General features: G+C 41.1%; 1 protein-coding gene across 3 annotated transcripts; it reads right to left on the bottom strand.

The window, feature by feature from the left end:
* Positions 1-2,764: 2,764 nt before the first annotated feature.
* Positions 2,765-19,404, bottom strand: LOC113124494 (tumor necrosis factor receptor superfamily member 10A-like). 3 transcript variants are annotated; one of them, XM_026297410.2, is made up of 10 exons: positions 18,485-19,404; positions 9,497-9,662; positions 8,161-8,292; positions 5,010-5,121; positions 4,539-4,669; positions 4,348-4,446; positions 4,223-4,269; positions 3,824-4,105; positions 3,685-3,721; positions 2,765-3,205 (listed from the first exon to the last, which is right to left on the bottom strand). In XM_026297410.2, exons 1-10 carry the CDS (start codon positions 18,515-18,517, stop codon positions 2,904-2,906), a joined length of 1,341 nt encoding a protein of 446 aa, XP_026153195.1. In that variant the 5' UTR covers positions 18,518-19,404; the 3' UTR covers positions 2,765-2,903. The 3 variants fall into 3 exon arrangements, with proteins under 3 accessions (XP_026153195.1, XP_026153194.1, XP_026153193.1); XM_026297409.1 differs by lacking the exon at positions 18,485-19,404 and adding an exon at positions 12,355-13,543; XM_026297408.1 differs by lacking the exon at positions 18,485-19,404 and adding an exon at positions 11,804-12,307.
* Positions 19,405-19,845: the final 441 nt, after the last annotated feature.

Raw genomic sequence — 19,845 nt, 5'->3', positions numbered from 1 at the left:
CTCTCAAACAAAACAATGGAAACAGAGAGGACAAAAACAGAGCACACAGCGGAGGCAACTAGAGTAAACAAGGACATAAAAGGGATAACAAGGAGTACGGAAGTCTTCAATCAAGCCGGCACAGAGGAGACCCCAGTGAATGCAGTAAGTTCAGAGATTGACACTGAGCCCAGACAGATGCATGTGCAAAACAAAACAAGGAAAACTGAATCTAGGACTGGAAAGTCACTCCCAGGACCTGGGATGAGAGAAGACATCTCAGCAGATACAGCCAAACTCAATGAAGCCACCAAGAGCGTTCCCAACGTGACCCGCTCATGAAAATGTCCTACATCTTGCTTTGGAAACTGAAAATTAAACCAGTATAATAAATTAAATATAGTGACTGAAGGACCTGAACCAAAGCCTGGTATCTGTTTAGTTTTTTCACTTGTTGATTATTTGCTTTACTTCTCAGTTTGCCTGTTAAATAATATACTGCCTGCACAGACATGAAAATATTTGTTTGTGCATTTGTCTGATCCATCCATCCAACATCTACACAGAGTGGTGGGGGGGCTGGAGCCAATCCCAGTTGAGAGTGGACGAGAGGTCAGATTATCATCCATCACAGGACAGACACACAAACACTCACAGTGCAATTCACACCAGGCAATTTAGAGTTACCAGTCAACCCAACCTGCATGTGCTTGAACTGTGGGAGGAGAAAATGCAGGATTTGAACCCAGAACCTTCTCGTCCAAAACACAAGAGAGGGAGTCAAACATGACTGTGTATAGCAACGTATTTACCTTGAACTAAATTAATATGCCGATTTATTTTTTCTGTGATCGAGTGAAGAAAAGAGCAGCAGTTGAAAACGCTTCAAACATATGTATCTGTACAAAACATTTATTTGAAATTGACATTGCAACAGCTTGACAAACAAAGAACTAAGAGAAACATGACTTAACAGCAAGACTGAATAGAAGGTTTTACACAAGATACTAATTGAACAGCTCTTGACTTGGACAGTGGACAATGAAATATGTGAAAGTAACAGAAATTATAAAACGAAAAACAACGGAACTGCCAAAACATGCACTTAAGCCAATTTGCTGTTATTCTACTTGTTGAAAGGCTATGAGGAGTTTTAATAAACTAGAAGTCTGAGTTGAGAAATGGATGCCTTAGAACAGTTAGAGTGCTATCTGAAAAAGAGAAAAAGAGCAAAAGAAAAAGAGCTCTTTTGCTTAAGAGTGCTATCTGCTTGTAGTATTGATGTCTGTATTGATGCAGGCTGTATTTTCATTGTCGGTCAATAGATGGCAGTGCCAGCACTGTAGCGTCATCCTTCAGCAATAATATATAACTCTTTTTACTTTTTACATAAGATGCAGAGAAATGGGCAAAATCTTGTTCAAAATGTTTTGTTGTCTGCAATAACTTTATACATTTTGGTTTGTTAAAATAGCTGTATGCTGTTTACATAAAGAGACGGCTTCAGTGTTCTCTGGACATTTGTATATGTACATGGGGAACTACTGGGGAAATAAATTCTTCTTTTTTTAAAATCCAGAAAAGTTTTCCTTCATCTTGTCCGACCCTGATCAAGACAAAACAATCCGTACCTGCACCTCATGTCACCACGGACATGTGGAGAAGAGCTATTTCGTCAGACGGTTCACTTACTAAAGAGCTGGTCCGACAGGTCAGTCCTTATTTTCTAAGACTGATGTCAACTCTGATCTTAGATGACACATTCTACAATTAGCCTCAAGAAAGCTTAAACACTGTGGTTCAAATGGAAATGATACACGTAACGTTGACTTATCGACAGACATAGGGAGTTTAACAATGCACTACAACTTTCAGCCACTCCTTGAAAAATCTGATGTCAGTTGTTTTGCCTTGCAGCATCACAACACAAATGGGGTGTGTGCTTGTTTTCCAGGGTTGGTTTTGGCATTGGTATAAATAATGAAAGATAATTATTATTCATTATAATAAATATGTCAATAAATAAAATGATTTCATTTCATTTGATGAGGAGACCTTTAGCGAAACCGGAACAATAACTGCTTGTGAAATTCCTTCGGTAACGTGTGAGTGATAACACCGAACATATAAAAAAAAACTAGATGACAGATTGAAAACATGTCACTTGATGGTACAAAAACGGACTTTTCTGAAATACTATGAACATAATGAAATAAACAGTAAGTACGTAAATGCAGATTATCAAAAGCGCTGAGGAGGTAAAGTCTATGATTAGTAGGGATGCACATCAACCATTGTCATAACAAATGGACAGTATCTTCCTGTCAGTGAGGAAGATGTTCATGGACTGTTGCATAAGGTTGCAGAAAAGCTTGGATCTACAAAACAACAAACATAGCATAGTTGTAGTTCTACATCCTACATGTGCCAGAAACCAGTGCATCAAAGAGGCACAGTATAAGTGACATAGCTATTGCCACTCCTACAAACCAGTGTATACCTTTGTCTCCAGGTAGTGCATGATGAGTGAAACATGCCAAGACGTCTAAGCTTTCAGTATTTGGCTGCATGTTCCTTCATTACATCCTAAAACCTGCAGCCATTTTCTGTCTGTTGAAGTTGACACCTTCATGCTTCTCTTCTGTTTTCGACAACATTTTCATGGTGGTGATGTTGAATTTGACCACAACATTTTCTCTTCATTTTCTCCATTTGGCAGGTAGTCAACATCCTCAGAGCACTGATCAATACAAGCTTCCCCTTTTTTGTGTTTTTCTCTTTAAAACTACTGGCTTTTGAATACGTGGCCGCTCAGCCACAAAGAGGTAAGCCTGTTTGTGGGACACAGCGTCCACTGTCAGTGTCTATGGTAAAAGAAGTACTTTTTATTTACTTCACTATTGCAGTCCATGTTACTTCAGCTTTCAGGGTGAGTCTGCGTGCTTGTAGTAGCCTTTATGCAGGGCTGCAGAGGCGATGCTCTCAGCTGAGCGTCGTTGGTCCATGCAGAGCAAAACCTCCAACAGGTCATTGATATCCGCTTTTAGTCCCTGCCTCTGCATCCAGTTCTTCAGCAGTTCATACACTTTGTCAGCAGAGGGACCACTCTCTGCAATCCGAATGTGGTTGTCACTGACTCCAATCATCCTGAAGAACCTGTTATGGATCCGTACATCCAGGTACTCGTCAAACAAGTCAAAACTCTTCTTCAAGGACTTTTCTGACCCTTAAAAAACAGATATATAGAAACAATTTAGACTGTGAGAGTGGCACAGTTGTATATACAAAAAAAAAAAAAATCTATCTATCTAATCTCTCTTTATCTTGATATTTCATCTTGAACAGCAAACAGTATATAATCAGTTTATTTTCCTTCAGGGGATGCAATAAATAAATAAATAATTAGAAGATCAAAGAAATCTGCTAAGCCATGTCCTCTTCAATTTAGCAGGAGAAAAAATAACTGCAAAAGAGACAACAAACCCCTGAAGGCTTAGAACTGGCCTGACTGTCATAAGATTATTAATCTATCAAGCAGCTAATGTAAAATCCTGAGGAGATACTGTTTATTTGACTTCTCCATAAACCGATATGATCTGCAATAGACTGTGGGTTTTCTGTGCAAAGATGACATTAAAAATAGCTTCATGACAGGAGTAAAAATGTCTGAGTGCAGTACTCCCTCTTACGCCGCAGGAATCTTACCTTGTAGTGGCACCAATCGATGTCGCAGGGGATTATCCTATTAGACAAAATACAAATGTGAGGGATGGTTGTGCAAATTCAACAATTAAATAAATGCACATTTAAGATCTTTCTGCTGCTTTATATCTTCTGCTCTCACCATGTCTGCAGGTGGCGGTCTAAAGGCAGAGGGGCTCTGGTGTGGGGTGCTACCAGAGGAAGCCGCTGTCGGCAGGGCTGACAGGCTAGTTTGGGATGAACTAGTGGTGTTGGGCAAACTGTCCCCTAGCCCCCGGTCCTCGTCTTCATGGGCATTGGAGGCCTTGGTCATTCCAGTTTGGGTTTCTTGCAAAAGTGGCCGTGACTCCGGGCGGGACTCCTCTCCCTCCAGGCCAGCGTTCTGATTATTCTGTCTCTCCTCTGCTGTGGCTCCACTTTCGTCCTGACCAGAAGAAAAGTCGACCGAGTCAGTGACATATTATACTCTATATGTTCATTGTTACTACTAGCACACGAGAACAAGTATTTATAAAGTCAAATGCACAAAACTATAACTTACAATAGGAATCTTCACAATTTCACTGGAATCACAGCGGCTCTTTGAACCTGTTTGAACACAGAAATATAGTGTTTGGCACAAAACAAAACTGCACTGCAAATGTACAAAACACAACATCAACTCACATGGTATGTCACACAGCTTGTGCTTGATCATGACCACAATCACAGCGAGTCCAATAGCAATGAAGAGGAAAATGGCCAGGAAGATCCATATAGAATAACCTGAGAAACAATCAGAAATCAATCAGTAAAGACGCACAGTCATTTTGTTTTAGTCAGAACAAAATTTGCAGTTTTAAGCATGAAACACTTACTGTCAGGTGGAGAGGAAGGGGTCGGTGTAGGAGGAGCTGGGAAGGGATCGGTGGGAGACAGGTCTCGTTTCTGACACACTGTGTTAGAAAAGGGGGTGCACTTCTTTACCTCCTCCTCCCCTGATTTACACCTGAAATTTTGTGGAGAAATAAATTAATTTCCAAACATAAAAAACAGCATAACCATAGGATATTAAAGGACAATCTGCTAGTCAGTGAAAAAGATGCAGCAGAAGCAAAGATATCCAGGTACTGTATATAACCAGATTGCTTTTATTTATGCCACACAATCGTCTTCATGGTCAAACCCTGGTGCCTACATTACCCACAATCCAGATTAACCAACAGTTCAGTTGGAGCAGACATAAAGGGGGTAGCTATAGAGGTCAGACAACTTTTTTGCAAACCTGCAGTCTTCACACCGACATTAAGGTGATACTGTGGTGCAGTACAAAGACAAAACATGCTTACTTGGCACAGCGTTTGCAGACTTCACAGGCCTGATCAGGTACACAGAAAGTACCCTGTTTGCACTGGCACCTGGTGTCGCTAGTTGTGGTGCAGGATGCAGTTTTAATCTCATCTGTAGACCAAAAAGAAAGCTGTTAGACGAACAGCAGACCAACCGACTGACTGAAAAGAATCTGCATGATCACGGCAGATCCCCGTGACCCTGGATGGATAGAAAATGGATGGATGGAACTAAGAAAGTTAAAACACATACACAGATGCATATGAAATGACACGATGAGCCGATTTAAAACGTACCTTGTGTCAAAAAGTACAGTGACATTTTGGGGAATGTTAAACCCATGTGATACAGCACTGCTGGTCTATTTTTAACCACAGGATATAAGCTTCTGGCTGCCAAGACAGCAAAATGTAGAACTAATGATCCCCAGTTAAGAGAAGCGTAAATGAATGCTCAGCTCAGAGAGCAACCAGTAAGTTTGCAAATTCATCTAATTTTGTCAAGAATGTAAAGACTTTCATAAGTAGACTAAAAAAAAAAAAAGTGGTTTCCACCAGTGTTAAGTGAAAGAGAACATATTGGACGGATTTTCAGCTAATTAATAAAAATTACATAATAAAAAAAAAAGAAACTAGATTACTGGGTTTCTAATTTTGTCTTCCTCTCGGATACGTCCGTGTCATTTGATCAGGCTAACAAGGAACAGAGAACCTAGCATGGTTCCTTTATCAAGCTCAGGTCTAAAATGATAGTGGCCCAGGCCTTTAAGATGCAGTCCCACTTAATAACAAACCAGCAGCCCAGAAACCTCCTGTCCATACGTGCTGACTGAGGTAAACCCACAGCTTGCTTTAATAAAAACCCTCCTGCGACAGAACAAATGAACCGACCCACATCAGGACACGTGCTTTTCCACAGGTGGGAATTACAACTTTGCCCAGGGTAAAATGTCCATAATTAGTCATATGCTCGCAAACACTTGAGCAACACTGCTGCTGCTGCGCTGTCGCTGCTGTGCGTCAGCAGTGCTGTGCTGATAAACTGAGAAAATGTGTATTTTACGGGAAGAAATGATTATCTCCCCGTACATTTCTGCTGAAGTTAAGGAGCTGAAACGACTTCAGTGTTTGTCTGCTCTCGGTCTCTCACTACACTGAATCTTTTTGTGTTTGCCTGTCGTTAATTATTAATGCTGATCAATGTAATGATCAGCCAAGTGCAGAGCTGGGTAGAGGGGGGGCTCTAGATATACTGGGCTACACAGAGCAAAAGGAGGCATTACTATTTCCATAATTAGATTATAGTGTGTGGTTCTGGCAGTACATTTTTGTCTCCATTACTTTAAACAGCCACTGGAATTAATTTTTAAACCCTGTCTTTTTCTTTTTACTTCTCTGTGAGTCTGTGTGAGAGAGAGAGAGAGAGTTAAAACCTGCTACATTTGCCAAGTGACTAAGAACAATTTAGGTTTGGTTGCTATCATTTTAATGATATATAACTCAAAGTTTAATTACAAGTTTGTAATATACAACAAATCCCTCTGGGGCTTGTTTTATTCATTTCTAAAAACAGGGTGCAAATGTGTTTGGACAGTTTTATTGATTCCATGCCTGTTAAAACACTCAGCCCTGCAGCACACAAGCATCTCTGCACATCCTGTGAACACACAAATATGTCGAAATAACAAATACCAACTGAGTAACTGTGAAAATATGTCATAAAACAGTTCAAATGTGCACGTGCAGACAATACAGCACTGCCTGCTGCCTTCATCCCGCGTGTAAGGAAACTCATTTTTCATATCAAAAGTGTGTGGTGTTGGACAGACTGTGACAAGAGCCTGTTGTGTTGTTGCTCTACTGTAGTTCAGTGTAGTGACAAATCATTCTTTTTAAGTTTTGTTACTTAATGACGCTCAGGAAAAAAAAAAAAAACAAAACAAAACAATAATGGTTTGGGCAAACATTCACAAATGGCAGCAAGTCAGTATCCAGCTGCCTGTGTCTGAGGAAAACACTATCATTTCTTGATTATGTTAGTTCATTAAATTGGCAGGTGCTTTGTACAAATCTGAATGTGAGGGGTGAGCATGGGGCAGTGAAGCACCTGTTCAGTCCAAACACCACATGAGCAGCTTTTTCTGTTTGCTTCCGATCCAGTTTAAGTAATTTATGCAGTTCATCTAATCCGAATCCAAACTATTAATAACATGTGAGTAAAAACCAAGACTTGGTCAGTTTTACCACGTACCCAGACATCTATGGGTGAAGTCCTCATAACATTCATTAGAAGGCTTTGTTCCAGAGAGACAGCACAGCGATCCATGTTTTAAAAATCAAAGAACGAAAAGCTGCATCTGACATCAGAAATAAGTCATTTCTAAACGATGAACTAACTGTGGAAGTTGTCGGTTCATTTCAGGTGGAAGTACACGTTGAGAACATGTTACTATGGTTGTATACAAGTTAAAACCAGAGCAAAATGCACAAAGTTCTATGTGGTTTCACCACAATGAATGAAGACAAAACACACCTATGTAACACTAGTCTTCTTGGTAGCCCCAGCCTTTCACTGGACACAAAGACACCCAGTGTGGGAGACAATGACACAGGGCCACACCCTGTTCACCCAGGTAAGACACACACACACACACACACAAGCAAATCTCCTGAGACAGGTAACACGCTCACATTTAGCCGATGAAACAAAACAACAAAGACACGCCCCACTACTTTGTGTAACATCATAAGATCACATTTTCATGAGAGGCCGTGAAAGGCGAGGGCACACACAAAAAGGTATTAACTTTCCCAAACAATATATCTTTGGCAAACTGCATTAAAGAAGACTCTAGTTCAAGCTACTACCTTTAAAAATGACATAAAAGTAAAGGGCAATTCTTTTAGCTGATGTTATTTAATTTCTCTTCTTTGTTTTGAACCACATGAGACTTTCTTTCAGCACTGAGATTTGTCAACGCTATGAAATGACTGCACTGTAGTTGTCCATGAATGCACTTTACAGGAAGAGGGCCCTCATAATAAAGGTGTCTTCTGTGGCAACCGATATTTTGCATTTCAGATAACTTAGAGAAAAAAATCGTAACTTTATTTGTACTAAACAAAGTCAAGGTGCAGAGCATCTTGTTACCTGAGCGGCAGTGTGTACACGGCAAACAGCGGCCCATCCCGTTGGAGTGCTCCGTGTAGGTCTGTCCATGCTCACAGGTAACACAGAACCCTTGCTCCTGGTCTCGTTCACAGGCCTTCTGCACAAAGGTTCCTGCAAATGAAACAAGAAAACAATCAGACAATAAATTTAATAGACGACTACACACTCATTTGTAAAGTCAGTTTTAAGATCCTGTGAATCTTGACGTCATTCATTTGATGTGTTTCCTGCTGAAAACGGATGTTGGGACAGGATACACCACAGCAAAGGAATGCACGATGTTCTGGGCTTGTAAGAAGAGAAGGACAGTTTGATTTGATTTTGGCTTTTGGCTTTTTGCTTGTGCTGTTTTACCAAAAATGACAATAAATGTTATACTTAAGTTAAGCCATGAATAAAAACACTTGAGTCTCATGCGTTTTAGGATTGATCTGACACAGATACAGCAGAGAAATATGGGAATTAATGAAAAGAGAGACAAGACATCTTTGGATGAGCTGAGTAAGGCAGTAAATTTATCCTGTGGTTGGTTCAGGGATGAAAATACGGTTTGCTTTATCTCAAGTTCATGTTCAATGTGCATCCAGGCAAAAACAAAATTGATGCCTGGTTAAATAAAAGCCCAGTATGACAAAAAGAAGCAAAAAGCTAACATTTCATATCATTAAGTGGTCATAGTGGTTTTCAGATATGTGGTGAAACTGACCAACCAGCAATAATGCAAGAAAACAGAGGGGAAAACAAATAACCCATGAATTTTCTGTATTTACATGCACACATGTGTTTAATCTGTTAATATCAATTATTTATATTATATTTTCCTTTTGTTTCACTTTGTGCACTGATTTTTCAAAGGCTTTCTTTCCTTTGTTGCCTTAAATAAATATTTACTCAGAAGGCCAAACAATATAATTCAATCAGCTGGCAGAAGCACTGATTCATTAAAAGAAAAAAAACAAAAAAACAAAAACTCTACTTCATTTCCTAAACTTCTGCATTTCACTTTGTGCTTCGCTCTGATTTGCTGAGATGGAGGTTTTTGCCTTCTGCTCCTGGTCATACATTCTTTCCAGAGCAGGCAGTGGATATTTGCTAAACTTGTTTGGGACAGAGTTGAGGTTATGATTTTAACATTTGATGTAACTAGTTTTGTTTGCACAAAATGCCTCAGTGTTTTTAATGTTTGAAAACAAAGTTCAATGTTTTAGGATATGGGAAGAGAATATCGCATTGTTGTTTTTGACAGTCTTGTGTGTAGAGCTCCATACAGCCCATATATATGGCTGCAAATGGAGCTTAACGTGATTATCCTTACCAGCCCGGCAATTGATGCAGCACAGGCCCTGATGGAGGTACTGCTCATTCTCGACACAGGTTCTGTGCTGTCGAAGGGTGAGGTTTCTGTGTTCGTCTCTAGACCACTGAGGCGCTGGAACTTCTGCCGCGTGACAAACCAGCCCGATGAGGAGTGTCGCCACCACCTGAATCATCAAGGTTGGGGAGAGAAAGAAGGAGGCAGACAGAGGAAAAAGACAAAACATCTGCGTTATGTCTGTGTATAAACAGTATGAAGACTCAACCCACACAAAGTCATTAGACGAAGGACAGTAAAGAGGACAGTCTATCTTCATATGATACCTTATGTGAGCAATCTACGACTTAATGTGAACCATCTGATCTGAACATCTGCCGTGGGAAAGCAATTAAGGGAGCTGTGCTGCCGGTCAGATCTGCAGGAAAAACATCTCTGTGTGCAGGATGCCGAGTTACACACTAACTACACGCAGCAGCACAACAGCCAACCAAACTTAATTACTCCATGATCTGCTTCTCTTGTCAGAAGGCTTAAAAAGCATGGACTCAGCTTGCTCTACTGTGGGTAGGCATCTCAGCTAACACCAGCACGGTGCCCATATCAGATGTGATTCCAGAAATTCATTCAGGTTCTAGATAATAACAGGCTTGTATAGGTGGGGTACTGAGAAGAATACAGCTGAACACTTTAGTGTAGCCCCCAGGCACTGGTGTTTATTCACACGCTTTTCATGATGTCAATGTGAGAAGGCCCCATTCACTGGCAAACAACACACTTTAGTGCCTCTACTTCAAATGACCCACATTCTTAAACCCCGGCTCTTTGAATGCCTTGACATGGGACACCGCCATGAAGCGCCTCAAACGCAATGTGACACCTAATGGGTAAATGAGAGGCCTAGATTTGGAGGTTTTGTCTCTCCTGTGCACCAGCCGCCCCCCTCCCACCTCTACTAGACCAGAAGAGAAAGGAACAGGTTAGGCTGGAGAGGGCCAGGTTGAGGGGGAGAAAAAGAAGAAGGAGGGTCCATTCAAAGTGAGAAACCATAGACAGCAAGTCAGAGATGGGATGTTCTAGGGGTGATAGGTACTAAAAGAATGGTGTGGGAGAATGAGAAGAAGAAAGACTGCAAGCAAATAGTCAGAGGTAGAGAATGAGGAACACTTTGGAGCTGACTGACTCCTGACGCTAGACTTGCTCTCTGGAGGGCAGCCATGCCTTGTTGTTCAAAAGAACTTTCCTCTCTCTCACTCAGCCTTTTCCCTTCTTCCTCTCCCTCTGCTCACGTCAGACTTTCCAAAGACGCTGAGAGGCAGATGTGGAGGGGCAGACGGCCGACAGAGCAGTCACAATCACACCATTTAGATCTATCCAAACATTCTGGGGAGGGGGGGAGGCAGAGGAGAGAAGGAAATGAGAGGAGAGACTAACAGCTTGCATGACACAGACTAAGCCTTTAGACTTGAATACACTATGTGTATGACAGCAGGGCGTAGGGAGGTAGACAGACATGAAGACCGGGGGAAAAATAAGTAAAAAAGCTGGTGAAAAGCTAAGAGCGAAAAATGTATGTAAAGGCACATGTGCACAACAAGGCAGTGGAAAGAAAAGATGGAAAAAGAGAGATCTGCACTAAAGGTAATCCTACACTTCCACAGCACAGAAGCAGAAGGGGAAATTGCTAACAATGCCCCAAAATACATTTATCCAGCAGTGAGTAGCTAATGAATGACTGTGGCCAGTGACAAGTTAAAACTCAGGTGTCGCCTTGACAGTGAAGATGCAAGACAGCTCTGGAATTACATCATTTCCAGTCTTTGTTCTTTCCAGGGCCTGTTATTCAAAACATTCCCAGGTGCAGCAGCAGTTAGAGCTCGTCACACAGAAGAACCAGTCATATTTTAGAAATGGAAGCATGGCTGCGATTATAGATTATATTCATTATCTATTAACCTCATTATTTGCTCAATTAAGTAATTGTTTAGTCTATAAACTGTAAGAAAATAGAGAAAAACATTGATCACAGTTTTACAGAGACAAGTGAAACCTAAGAAGATCCAGTTTACACTGATATTAAACAGGAAAACAATCCAAAACTGTTTGTGTCCAGATTTTATCTTGTAAACATTTCAGGAAGCCTGAAGGAATCACGCTTTGCGGTATTTCAACCTGCTTACACACAGGGAACTGAACAAAGCCATCGACACATGTCCATACTAATATCCCAAGGCTGCTAAACTACATAAGCACAAATGTACTACTGCACATACAAGCACTATGGGCAGCCACAGTGTGGCTTAGTTTTACCTCTATAACCATGTGAGGAAGACTGGAGTGACCATAACCACAGTGTAGAAAGCCCTCCATACCCACAATCCCTGGAAACTCTCCAACCCCTGGCAGAAGTGGTTCTGTCCACTTCACGGTCCTTCCTATCCTCTGTACAATGAGCAGACTGCAGAGGAACAGAATCCTGTTGTCATGCTATCAGTCTGTGTGTATGACAGCTTAATACTACGCTTGTATGGATGCAAATTAAACTAATAAAAGTTAGAATAAAATAATGAGGGACCTTCTGTTTATCTGACTTCCTCTAAACACCCTGTGTTCCCCCAAATTACTTGGCACAAACTCTACACATGCCATGTACACTGAGAATGCATTTGTGACTAAATGACAGGACATCCTTTCAGTTGACCCAGGTTATCAATGGACCATTTAGAGAGCTGTGATCTCTCCATACAGGGAATTACAGTGAGCTCTATTATTAAAAAAAACAGGCAGAAACAGAAACTATGATGAACTCTTGGACACACAATTAATTTCAATCATAGACAAGTGATAAAGACATGACCTACCTCTTTATACTCATGTATCCGGAGTTGGACCATACTCTCCATATCATCCTTTTCCTATTAGCTGATACTTGTCTTTGACCACTTGAGCGACATTTGGGATTTTTTGTGTTATATTATCACACACCTACACCCTGGGACAACATGTGACAGAGGAAAATCCCACCTGAGAAGTTTAGTTTCTCTGAGTGTAAGTGCTGCTGATGTTAGATTAGAAGTATCAAACGACCTTTCTTTGGAGCTCACACATTTTACCTAGAATAAAATGAAAAACACGTTTGCGTATTACTCCTGCAGTCTGTGATTAACCACTTTCAAAAGCCACGTTCCACCTTTGCAGATTATGAAAATAAACTCAATTACACTAAACTGCATCCAACAATCATTTAAGAATTTCATCAGACGGCTGAGTATACAGAGTTAACCCAGTAAACTAAACACTGATTACTGATCTGAAACACTTTATCTCCATCTTGCATTACCTGCTACACTGGTGATATTTAACAACTCCTGGCAGACACATGGCAGGGCTGGAGGATGGAACAAACGTATAGCTGCAGCTGCTGATTTGCAGCGTGCCATAAGTGACTTTAATATGAAATGTTAACGTCAGCCCAAATGTCAGCGACATGTGCTCGTCTCTGACCTTATAGTTCATCTTTGTCGAGTACCACAAGAAAGGGAACCAACTCCCCACCTCATAACTGAACAGGAGACAGAGGCTGTGCTACAGCTGAATGTCAGGGTTTTGGAAACATCCATTCCTCAGCGATCGTCCTTTCTACGTCAGTTAAAAAGAGCCAAGTTGTCGTGTAGTGCAATTGCTAAATTTCATTTTTCTGCTTGACTAGACTTTTCAAGGCCCAAACAAAAAATAATACCACTACCCAACAATAACTGTTCAACTTTCTCTTCTATCTGTAGATATAATTCCTATGGTATAGTGAATCATAGAGGTGAGACGTCGGGCTGTAAATACTTTCATTATTAATGAATCTGTCTATTGTTTGTTGGCTTCTTCCTGAACAGTTTTGCCTCTATAATAATAAATAACCTGGTTTGCTATGTTTTTGTATTTCTCAACCACAACTACTCAGTTTCTGTAACTGTGACTAATTCTGTTGTCTAATTGAATAACGTATGGTATGTATGGCAGTATTCAGATGACTCTTTGACCTGCACGAATTAAACTGATGAAATGAAAAAGGAACATGAAAAAAAAAAAAAAAAAAACACAAACAGAGCAGAAACTCAATCCTCAAGCAGGTGTCTAGTTTCCAAGATGAGCTTTTTTTTTTTAAATTCCTAATTTTAATTTAACAAACTTCTCATTTAAGATATGACGTCAAATACTTTCGCTTCTAAAGAAAACTATTTATTAAAAGCTCTTTGCAGTATTTTGAGGCAGCCTTTTATTTGTATCTTACTTGAAGCTGCTGGGTCTCGTACAATTCATATCCTGGGAAGCTGACCTTGACAGGACAGTGAACGCTCTCTGCTTTACAGATAAAAGCTGGCATTCCTTGGAGAAAGCAGGTGACCATGCATGACTCTCCTTGAGTGAAAAATTACACTGACATTTTGTGTTAGATGATGAAGACAAGTACAAACCAGCTTATGTCAAGAGAAAGATACCCGACACTTGCTCTACACAGTAAATAAATCTAAAGTTCAGCCGAGCTCGGGCACATTCATCATTATAAAGCTGAATGATAAAAAATGAAGCCAATGACTCTCACGACAACTTAAAGGAGCCACAAAAAAATAGCAGCAACTGTGTCAAAACCACATTGTTAAGCCACAAAACTGTGCACATACAGTGACGATTACTCACACACACACACACACACAATAGAGTACACATGCACACGTACAGTGTATGTGTGGGAGCGTGTGAAAAGCGGCTGCCCCCTCCTCTCAGGGAGCACAGGAAGCTCGAGACAATACAGAGGCTTCATGCAGGGTTCAGCTCCAAACTGTTCCCTCAGAGTAGGCCCAGCACCCGATTAGACCCACAGCATATCCGCTAGGTTGGATATTTATAACTCAGGGAAGCTGCAGTTCCACAACACAAATTCTTGACTTTCCTCAGGAGTTAGGCTTCACTGCGTAGACGGTGTGACAGTGTGTTACGAGCAGGTTAGGTGACATTCACCCCTGGAACCAACAAAAAAAAAGAGAAACCATAGAAACAATCCGTGATGACGACATTTTTAATGAATTTCCTGCTAGTTTCAGAGCCAACCACACGTCGGTGTACTGACTGACATATTGACGCTCATGTTGACCACATTAAAAATGGGCTTATTGTTGTGACGACTGAAAAAGAGAAGGCAGCTGAAAGTTTGAAAAGGTTCAAGCGTAGTAAAAAGGTGCAGCATTACACGCATTTTCCAGTTTGCATTGTGAGGTTGAGGTTTGATTTCTAAAAGCTGGGTGCTCATACACATACACATCACTGTGACTCATACAGCGTGATATTGACAGATAAACAAGGACATTTAAATTGAACATCAATCCACAGACGAGTGTGCAAGAGGCCTATTAACTTAGCCTTTTCAAATTCTGATTAGGTCCTTCACAGAGAAACAGAGCAGCGACTCAAGAGAACTGCAGGAGGGAAAGAATGAAAGGAGCAGAAAGGATGACTAATAGATTAAAGTATGTGCAGGAATCCATCACCTCGCTCTAGAGACAGTCACATTAGCTCCATTAAAGCTCGTCTTTGTGTTAAAGGGAAGAAGTTCATGAAGTGCTGTCAGTTTATAGCCTTCTCTATAAACACATCACGGCAAAAATGTTGAAAATGCAACTGCTGTAGCAGGTCAACAAGGACTTTGAGTGACCCTCAATAGCTGGAATTCATGTCGGATTTATGTCTTTGTAAACAGAAGTCCATACTCTGGACCAAGGCTGAGTTTGTTCTGAGACTCAACACTTTTTAAAAAATCTGTTCATTTATCAGGGGAGAGCAGAGAGTGACACAAACCTTATGCCACTCTGGTCTGATGTTATGTCATGTTTCTGAGGTGCCTCTAAATGCCTGTGTTAACTATGCTGGCCATTTTTCTTTCTTAGCCGTTAGGTCTGAGCAGCAACTAACATCTTTTTTTTTTTTAATTTATTTTTTTATTGTCAGTTAATGTTTTTTTACTTTTTTGGTTAATTAATAAATTCGTTGTTTGGTCCAAAATATGTCTGAAACAAAAAGGAAGATATTCAGTAACATAACTTACACGTAACATTCACATATAACAAGGAAAAGCAGCAGATCCTCACAAGTAACTCCTTAACTTTATAAGCAGCAGTACAAAGTCCAAAGATATTCAGCCTTTAATGACGTAAAACAAAGACAGCAGTAAACCCTCACATTAGTAACCAGATAATGTTGTTTAACAAATGACTGAAATCATTAATAGATGTCAGAGTAATTGATGATTCGTTGATTTATTGATACAGAGAAAGCTTTCTTGTTGAGATTTGGGAAGAAAATCATAAAGACTAACTAATACTATTATACTTCATGACGTTCTTTGGTTTAATATAGTGGGAATAGAAGGCTTTTGCATATCTACACACTCTAGGTGCTTGCACACAAATAACAAGGCACCTTAGCCTATAACGCTCACACACACACACACACACACACACACACACACACACAGAAATGTATGCCCTGCAGTAAGCACAAACACACCTGTCACACACTGAAAAACAGGTAGAAACAGCAGAGAAAGGAGTAAGATAATAGTTTGCACCCTTTGGCTACTGGTTTACACTCCTAGTTTAATGTTCTCAAAGAGGACAGAGGAACTCTTGCTCATGTGACCCGACCTTCAGATGACTCCTGTACACATGCTAGAGCTGTACGAGACCTTCACTCTTGATGAGGATGTGTGCGACATGGACGGGGGTAGCTGTGTGGGTCTAAAACACATATTAGAATGAAGCTGGGTAAAGCTAATCTGTTTGCCTAGTGACGGTTGGCAACTCGACACACTCATCTCAATGCTGGAGCATTCATGTGAGCGCTGACTTACTTCCATTGGTATGCATTACATGAAAAGGCAGCACCTGAACAGGTGGCACTCCCTAAGTGAGTCAGTGGGTCTTTGATAAATGGTGAATGACTCACGCTAAAAACAGCGGCGGTACGTTTCTTCACAATAATCAATCTGGCACAAATAAGGCAATAAAAGATCACTTATGATGCCTGACGTCTGGAATAAGTACCTGGATGGAAACTCTGACTGGCAGACACAAAAAGGCACACAACCACCTGTTGGACAGCGAGTAGGTTGCATTGCATTGCATCATTCAGTGTCAGTGCGGCTCCTCTAAGCCACAGACCCAGTTAAAACCGTTCACATGGTCACCACTCAGCCCAACAAGCAGCAGTTAGAGTAGCAGGAGCTCAGAGAGTGGCTGATTTGTTGACCACTGCTCAGTCCCCAGTGACATAGTTTGGCCTCCACATGTCCCAGATGTCAGTCCTGCCCTTGTCTGTGTTGTCCACAGAGACAGAGGGGGATATTTCCTGTGTGAACCAACACCCAGACACACAGTAAGCAATCTAGTGTATAGATAACAATCTAGTGTAAATTTGCATGGGCATGACAATTCTAAGAAGTAAACTGATGCCACTAATATCAGCATATCTGTGTACTCAAGACAGGAAGTTTACTGGACGGTCAGGCACGTACAGTCGGGCAATTTGAAGGGGTGTGTGTGTGTGTGTGTGTATGGGAAGGGGGGGTGAAGTTTCCTTGTAGTCCCTTAGCAACAGGCACTGCTGGCGAGGCCTCGAGAATGTCCTGTGGTTTACAAAAGAGATAAACACAGACTTTTGCCACCCAGAGAAGTGAATCTGATTTCAGTGCATGAATTAAAACACGGCTCAGACAAACAACAGGAGCAGATGTTGTGTTTACTTTACCAGTCGGCATCTGTGATGAAATGCCGCTACATTGCAGTTTAATGACTAACCCTGTTGCCCTTATCAACCACAAAAGCAACCGAGCCTTAATCTGCTCTGTCATTACTAACTCTAACGCTTTTTATGTAAGCCAGTAAATGTAGTGCTACCCAAATAAAGTCCTACATAAAATTTGCATTAATCCAGAGGACTTTTAATAAACAGCTCCACTTTAAGGGCTTACAGTGAGCTTACAGTACTCTCAGTGTCGGGCTCTGGCGCTGCACAGTTGGAAAAAACAACAGCTGAGGAATGAAAAGACGTCTCTGTGAAGGTCTGAGAGTGGAATAAACCTAAATGGAAAAACCGCCGAGAGACTTTGTGACTTTAATCGAGTAAAAATGAATTCTTGGCTTTTCTTTCTGATTATAGCTTCAGCCCAAACTGGTGCTTCTCACACTTGCACACTACTTGATTTAAATCATTTGAGCAGAGGGGCTCTCTGCAGCAGGCCACATAGCTGCCCTGCACTTATTATTAGTGCCTATAGGAGCAGCTACATCCGCCGTGACAGACCAGCAGCCATCAAACGCTGAAAGTCTGAACAATATGAGCACATGATGTCCATCACAGATGGTGGCTGTAATGTTGGAGTGGGGGGCCGACTGAATGATACAGCACATGTACTGTACTGAGCACAGAAACAGGCGCCCATTAGCTTTAGATGAGTAAATATAGTCTCTAGAGAAGTAAACACTTGATCAATAACAACAACAACAACAAACACAGCCTCTCTTCCTGTGCACAGCAGGAGCACTGCTGGGACAATAAACGGGCTTGTTTCATCTTCCCATCCAAGTTCACTCCCAGGCCTGGTCGTGATTTCAGCTCCCATGTCCCAGGACGCCTTCCTAGACCACAGTCCCAGCCTGTCTGGTCTCGGATCCAAACTCAGTGAGACAGGCAGGATCTCATATTATTCAAACTTTCCTTAAGTCTCAGCGACAAACACCCGGTTACTTTGTGTCACTGTCGTTAAATCCTTTCACTGTCTTTGCGCCAAAGTGCGCGCAGGATGAGACGCTTCCGACGTCAAAGGCACAAACTGAGGAATTAATGCGGTTTCAACAAAGAACTAAACTCAAGTGTTTATCACATCCAGGGGTTTACAAACAGACAAGTCAGGACCGAGGAGGTCAGAGCTGGTTAAATACTTACAGAAAGTTTCCCGATGACCGGACCGAAGTTCATCTTGGGAACTTCGAGATGAGAGACAACCCCGGAGACTTGAACTCTGCGTTAAAACACCCGTCAAGAAAAGAAAGAACAAAAAAGTGAACAGTCTCGCCGGTCCAGCTTTAAAACTTCAAATCACCCGGTTTCTTTCATGGGTTTACTGTTGTCACCGATCAAACTTCAGTGTTTTTCTGGGAGCACAGAGTCACGGTCTGACCACTGAGGACTTTTTTTTTTCTTTGCCCCAGGAGCTGAGTGTTGCGTCACAGCCAATAAGAGCCAATCACAGCGCTTCCTCTAGAATACTAATTAATCAGATATATATTGTGTTTTAGTACAAACGAGGACAATCACTGGACCAGACTACCATAATATGTGTAAAGAAGTTAAAACTAGCTCCACCTCAACAAGTGAACACCTCAAATATAATAATGAATCACCCTCAGGGACCATTTTAGTGCAAATCCAGGCATTAATTTACCTTTGATACTTTAAGTCCGTTTAGCAGATAACACTTTACACCTCTTTCACCACTGGGGTTTATAATTCAGTGCTTTGATTTTGGGTTTCACACATGGGTAACACAGTCCACATTAACTAGTCTATGTAATGTCTAACCAGCCACAAATGACTAACTAATGTGCAGCAAGTTGAAACGCATGTGAATGAATGATCCTGAAATGTGACCTTTGTCACACAGTCCAGGTCAGTAAAGACACTTAATAATGGATCCTCATCGCACTGAGACAAACCTTTAACTTTACGTTTGCACCTTGAGAAGCCTGCAGTGTACAAAGGAAGTCAATTATCCTTTAATGACACCATAACATTATTCCACTATATGTATATATGTACTAAACTTCTTCAAACAACAAACATCCTTTCAACTGTGCTTCCTGCTGACAAAATCTTATCTAAAGTGGGTTTGCGATTTCTCCGTCTGGGGAGGAAAGAGCAGAAAAACATTTGGGCAAACCTACACGAGACCATACCAGGGTAACTTACAAAACAAACAAACAAATAAACAAAAAAGGCAAAAACAACTAGCATGAATAAACCTTAGGCCTGCCACTCAGACAGTGGTGTCATGAAATGACATGATTGAGCAATTTATGACACATTTGGAGCAGATGCTGTCTGGCATTTGTCTCACTTCTCATTCACTTTCTGACAGTAAACACTGTGTTAAGAAACATTACAAAGATAAATGAAGTATCCTGTGACCAAAGGCATGATAGTGACATTACAGAGAACTGGGGTTACATTATAATGAAGTTAGAATTATGACAAAATGCCTGTGTGCACTCAGTGTCGATGAACGCTGTGTGATCGCGTCACATCAG

Source organism: Mastacembelus armatus, chromosome 12, assembly GCF_900324485.2.
Source record: "Mastacembelus armatus chromosome 12, fMasArm1.2, whole genome shotgun sequence".
Taxonomy (NCBI): Eukaryota; Metazoa; Chordata; class Actinopteri; order Synbranchiformes; family Mastacembelidae; genus Mastacembelus; species Mastacembelus armatus.
This window is presented reverse-complemented; position numbering and strand designations above follow the sequence as displayed.

What these genes read in the sequence shown, in the direction of transcription:
- LOC113124494 (XM_026297408.1), bottom strand. Translation starts at nt 11,863, where the DNA reads ATGGAGGGCTTTCTACACTGTGGTTATGGTCACTCCAGTCTTCCTCAC. An exon ending in TTCCTCACATGGTTATAGAG is followed by an intron (nt 9,663 to 11,803) that starts GTAAAACTAAGC and finishes TTGATGATTCAG; the next exon opens with GTGGTGGCGACACTCCTCAT. An exon ending in GTGTACACACTGCCGCTCAG is followed by an intron (nt 5,122 to 8,160) that starts GTAACAAGATGC and finishes TTTGGTCTACAG; the next exon opens with ATGAGATTAAAACTGCATCC.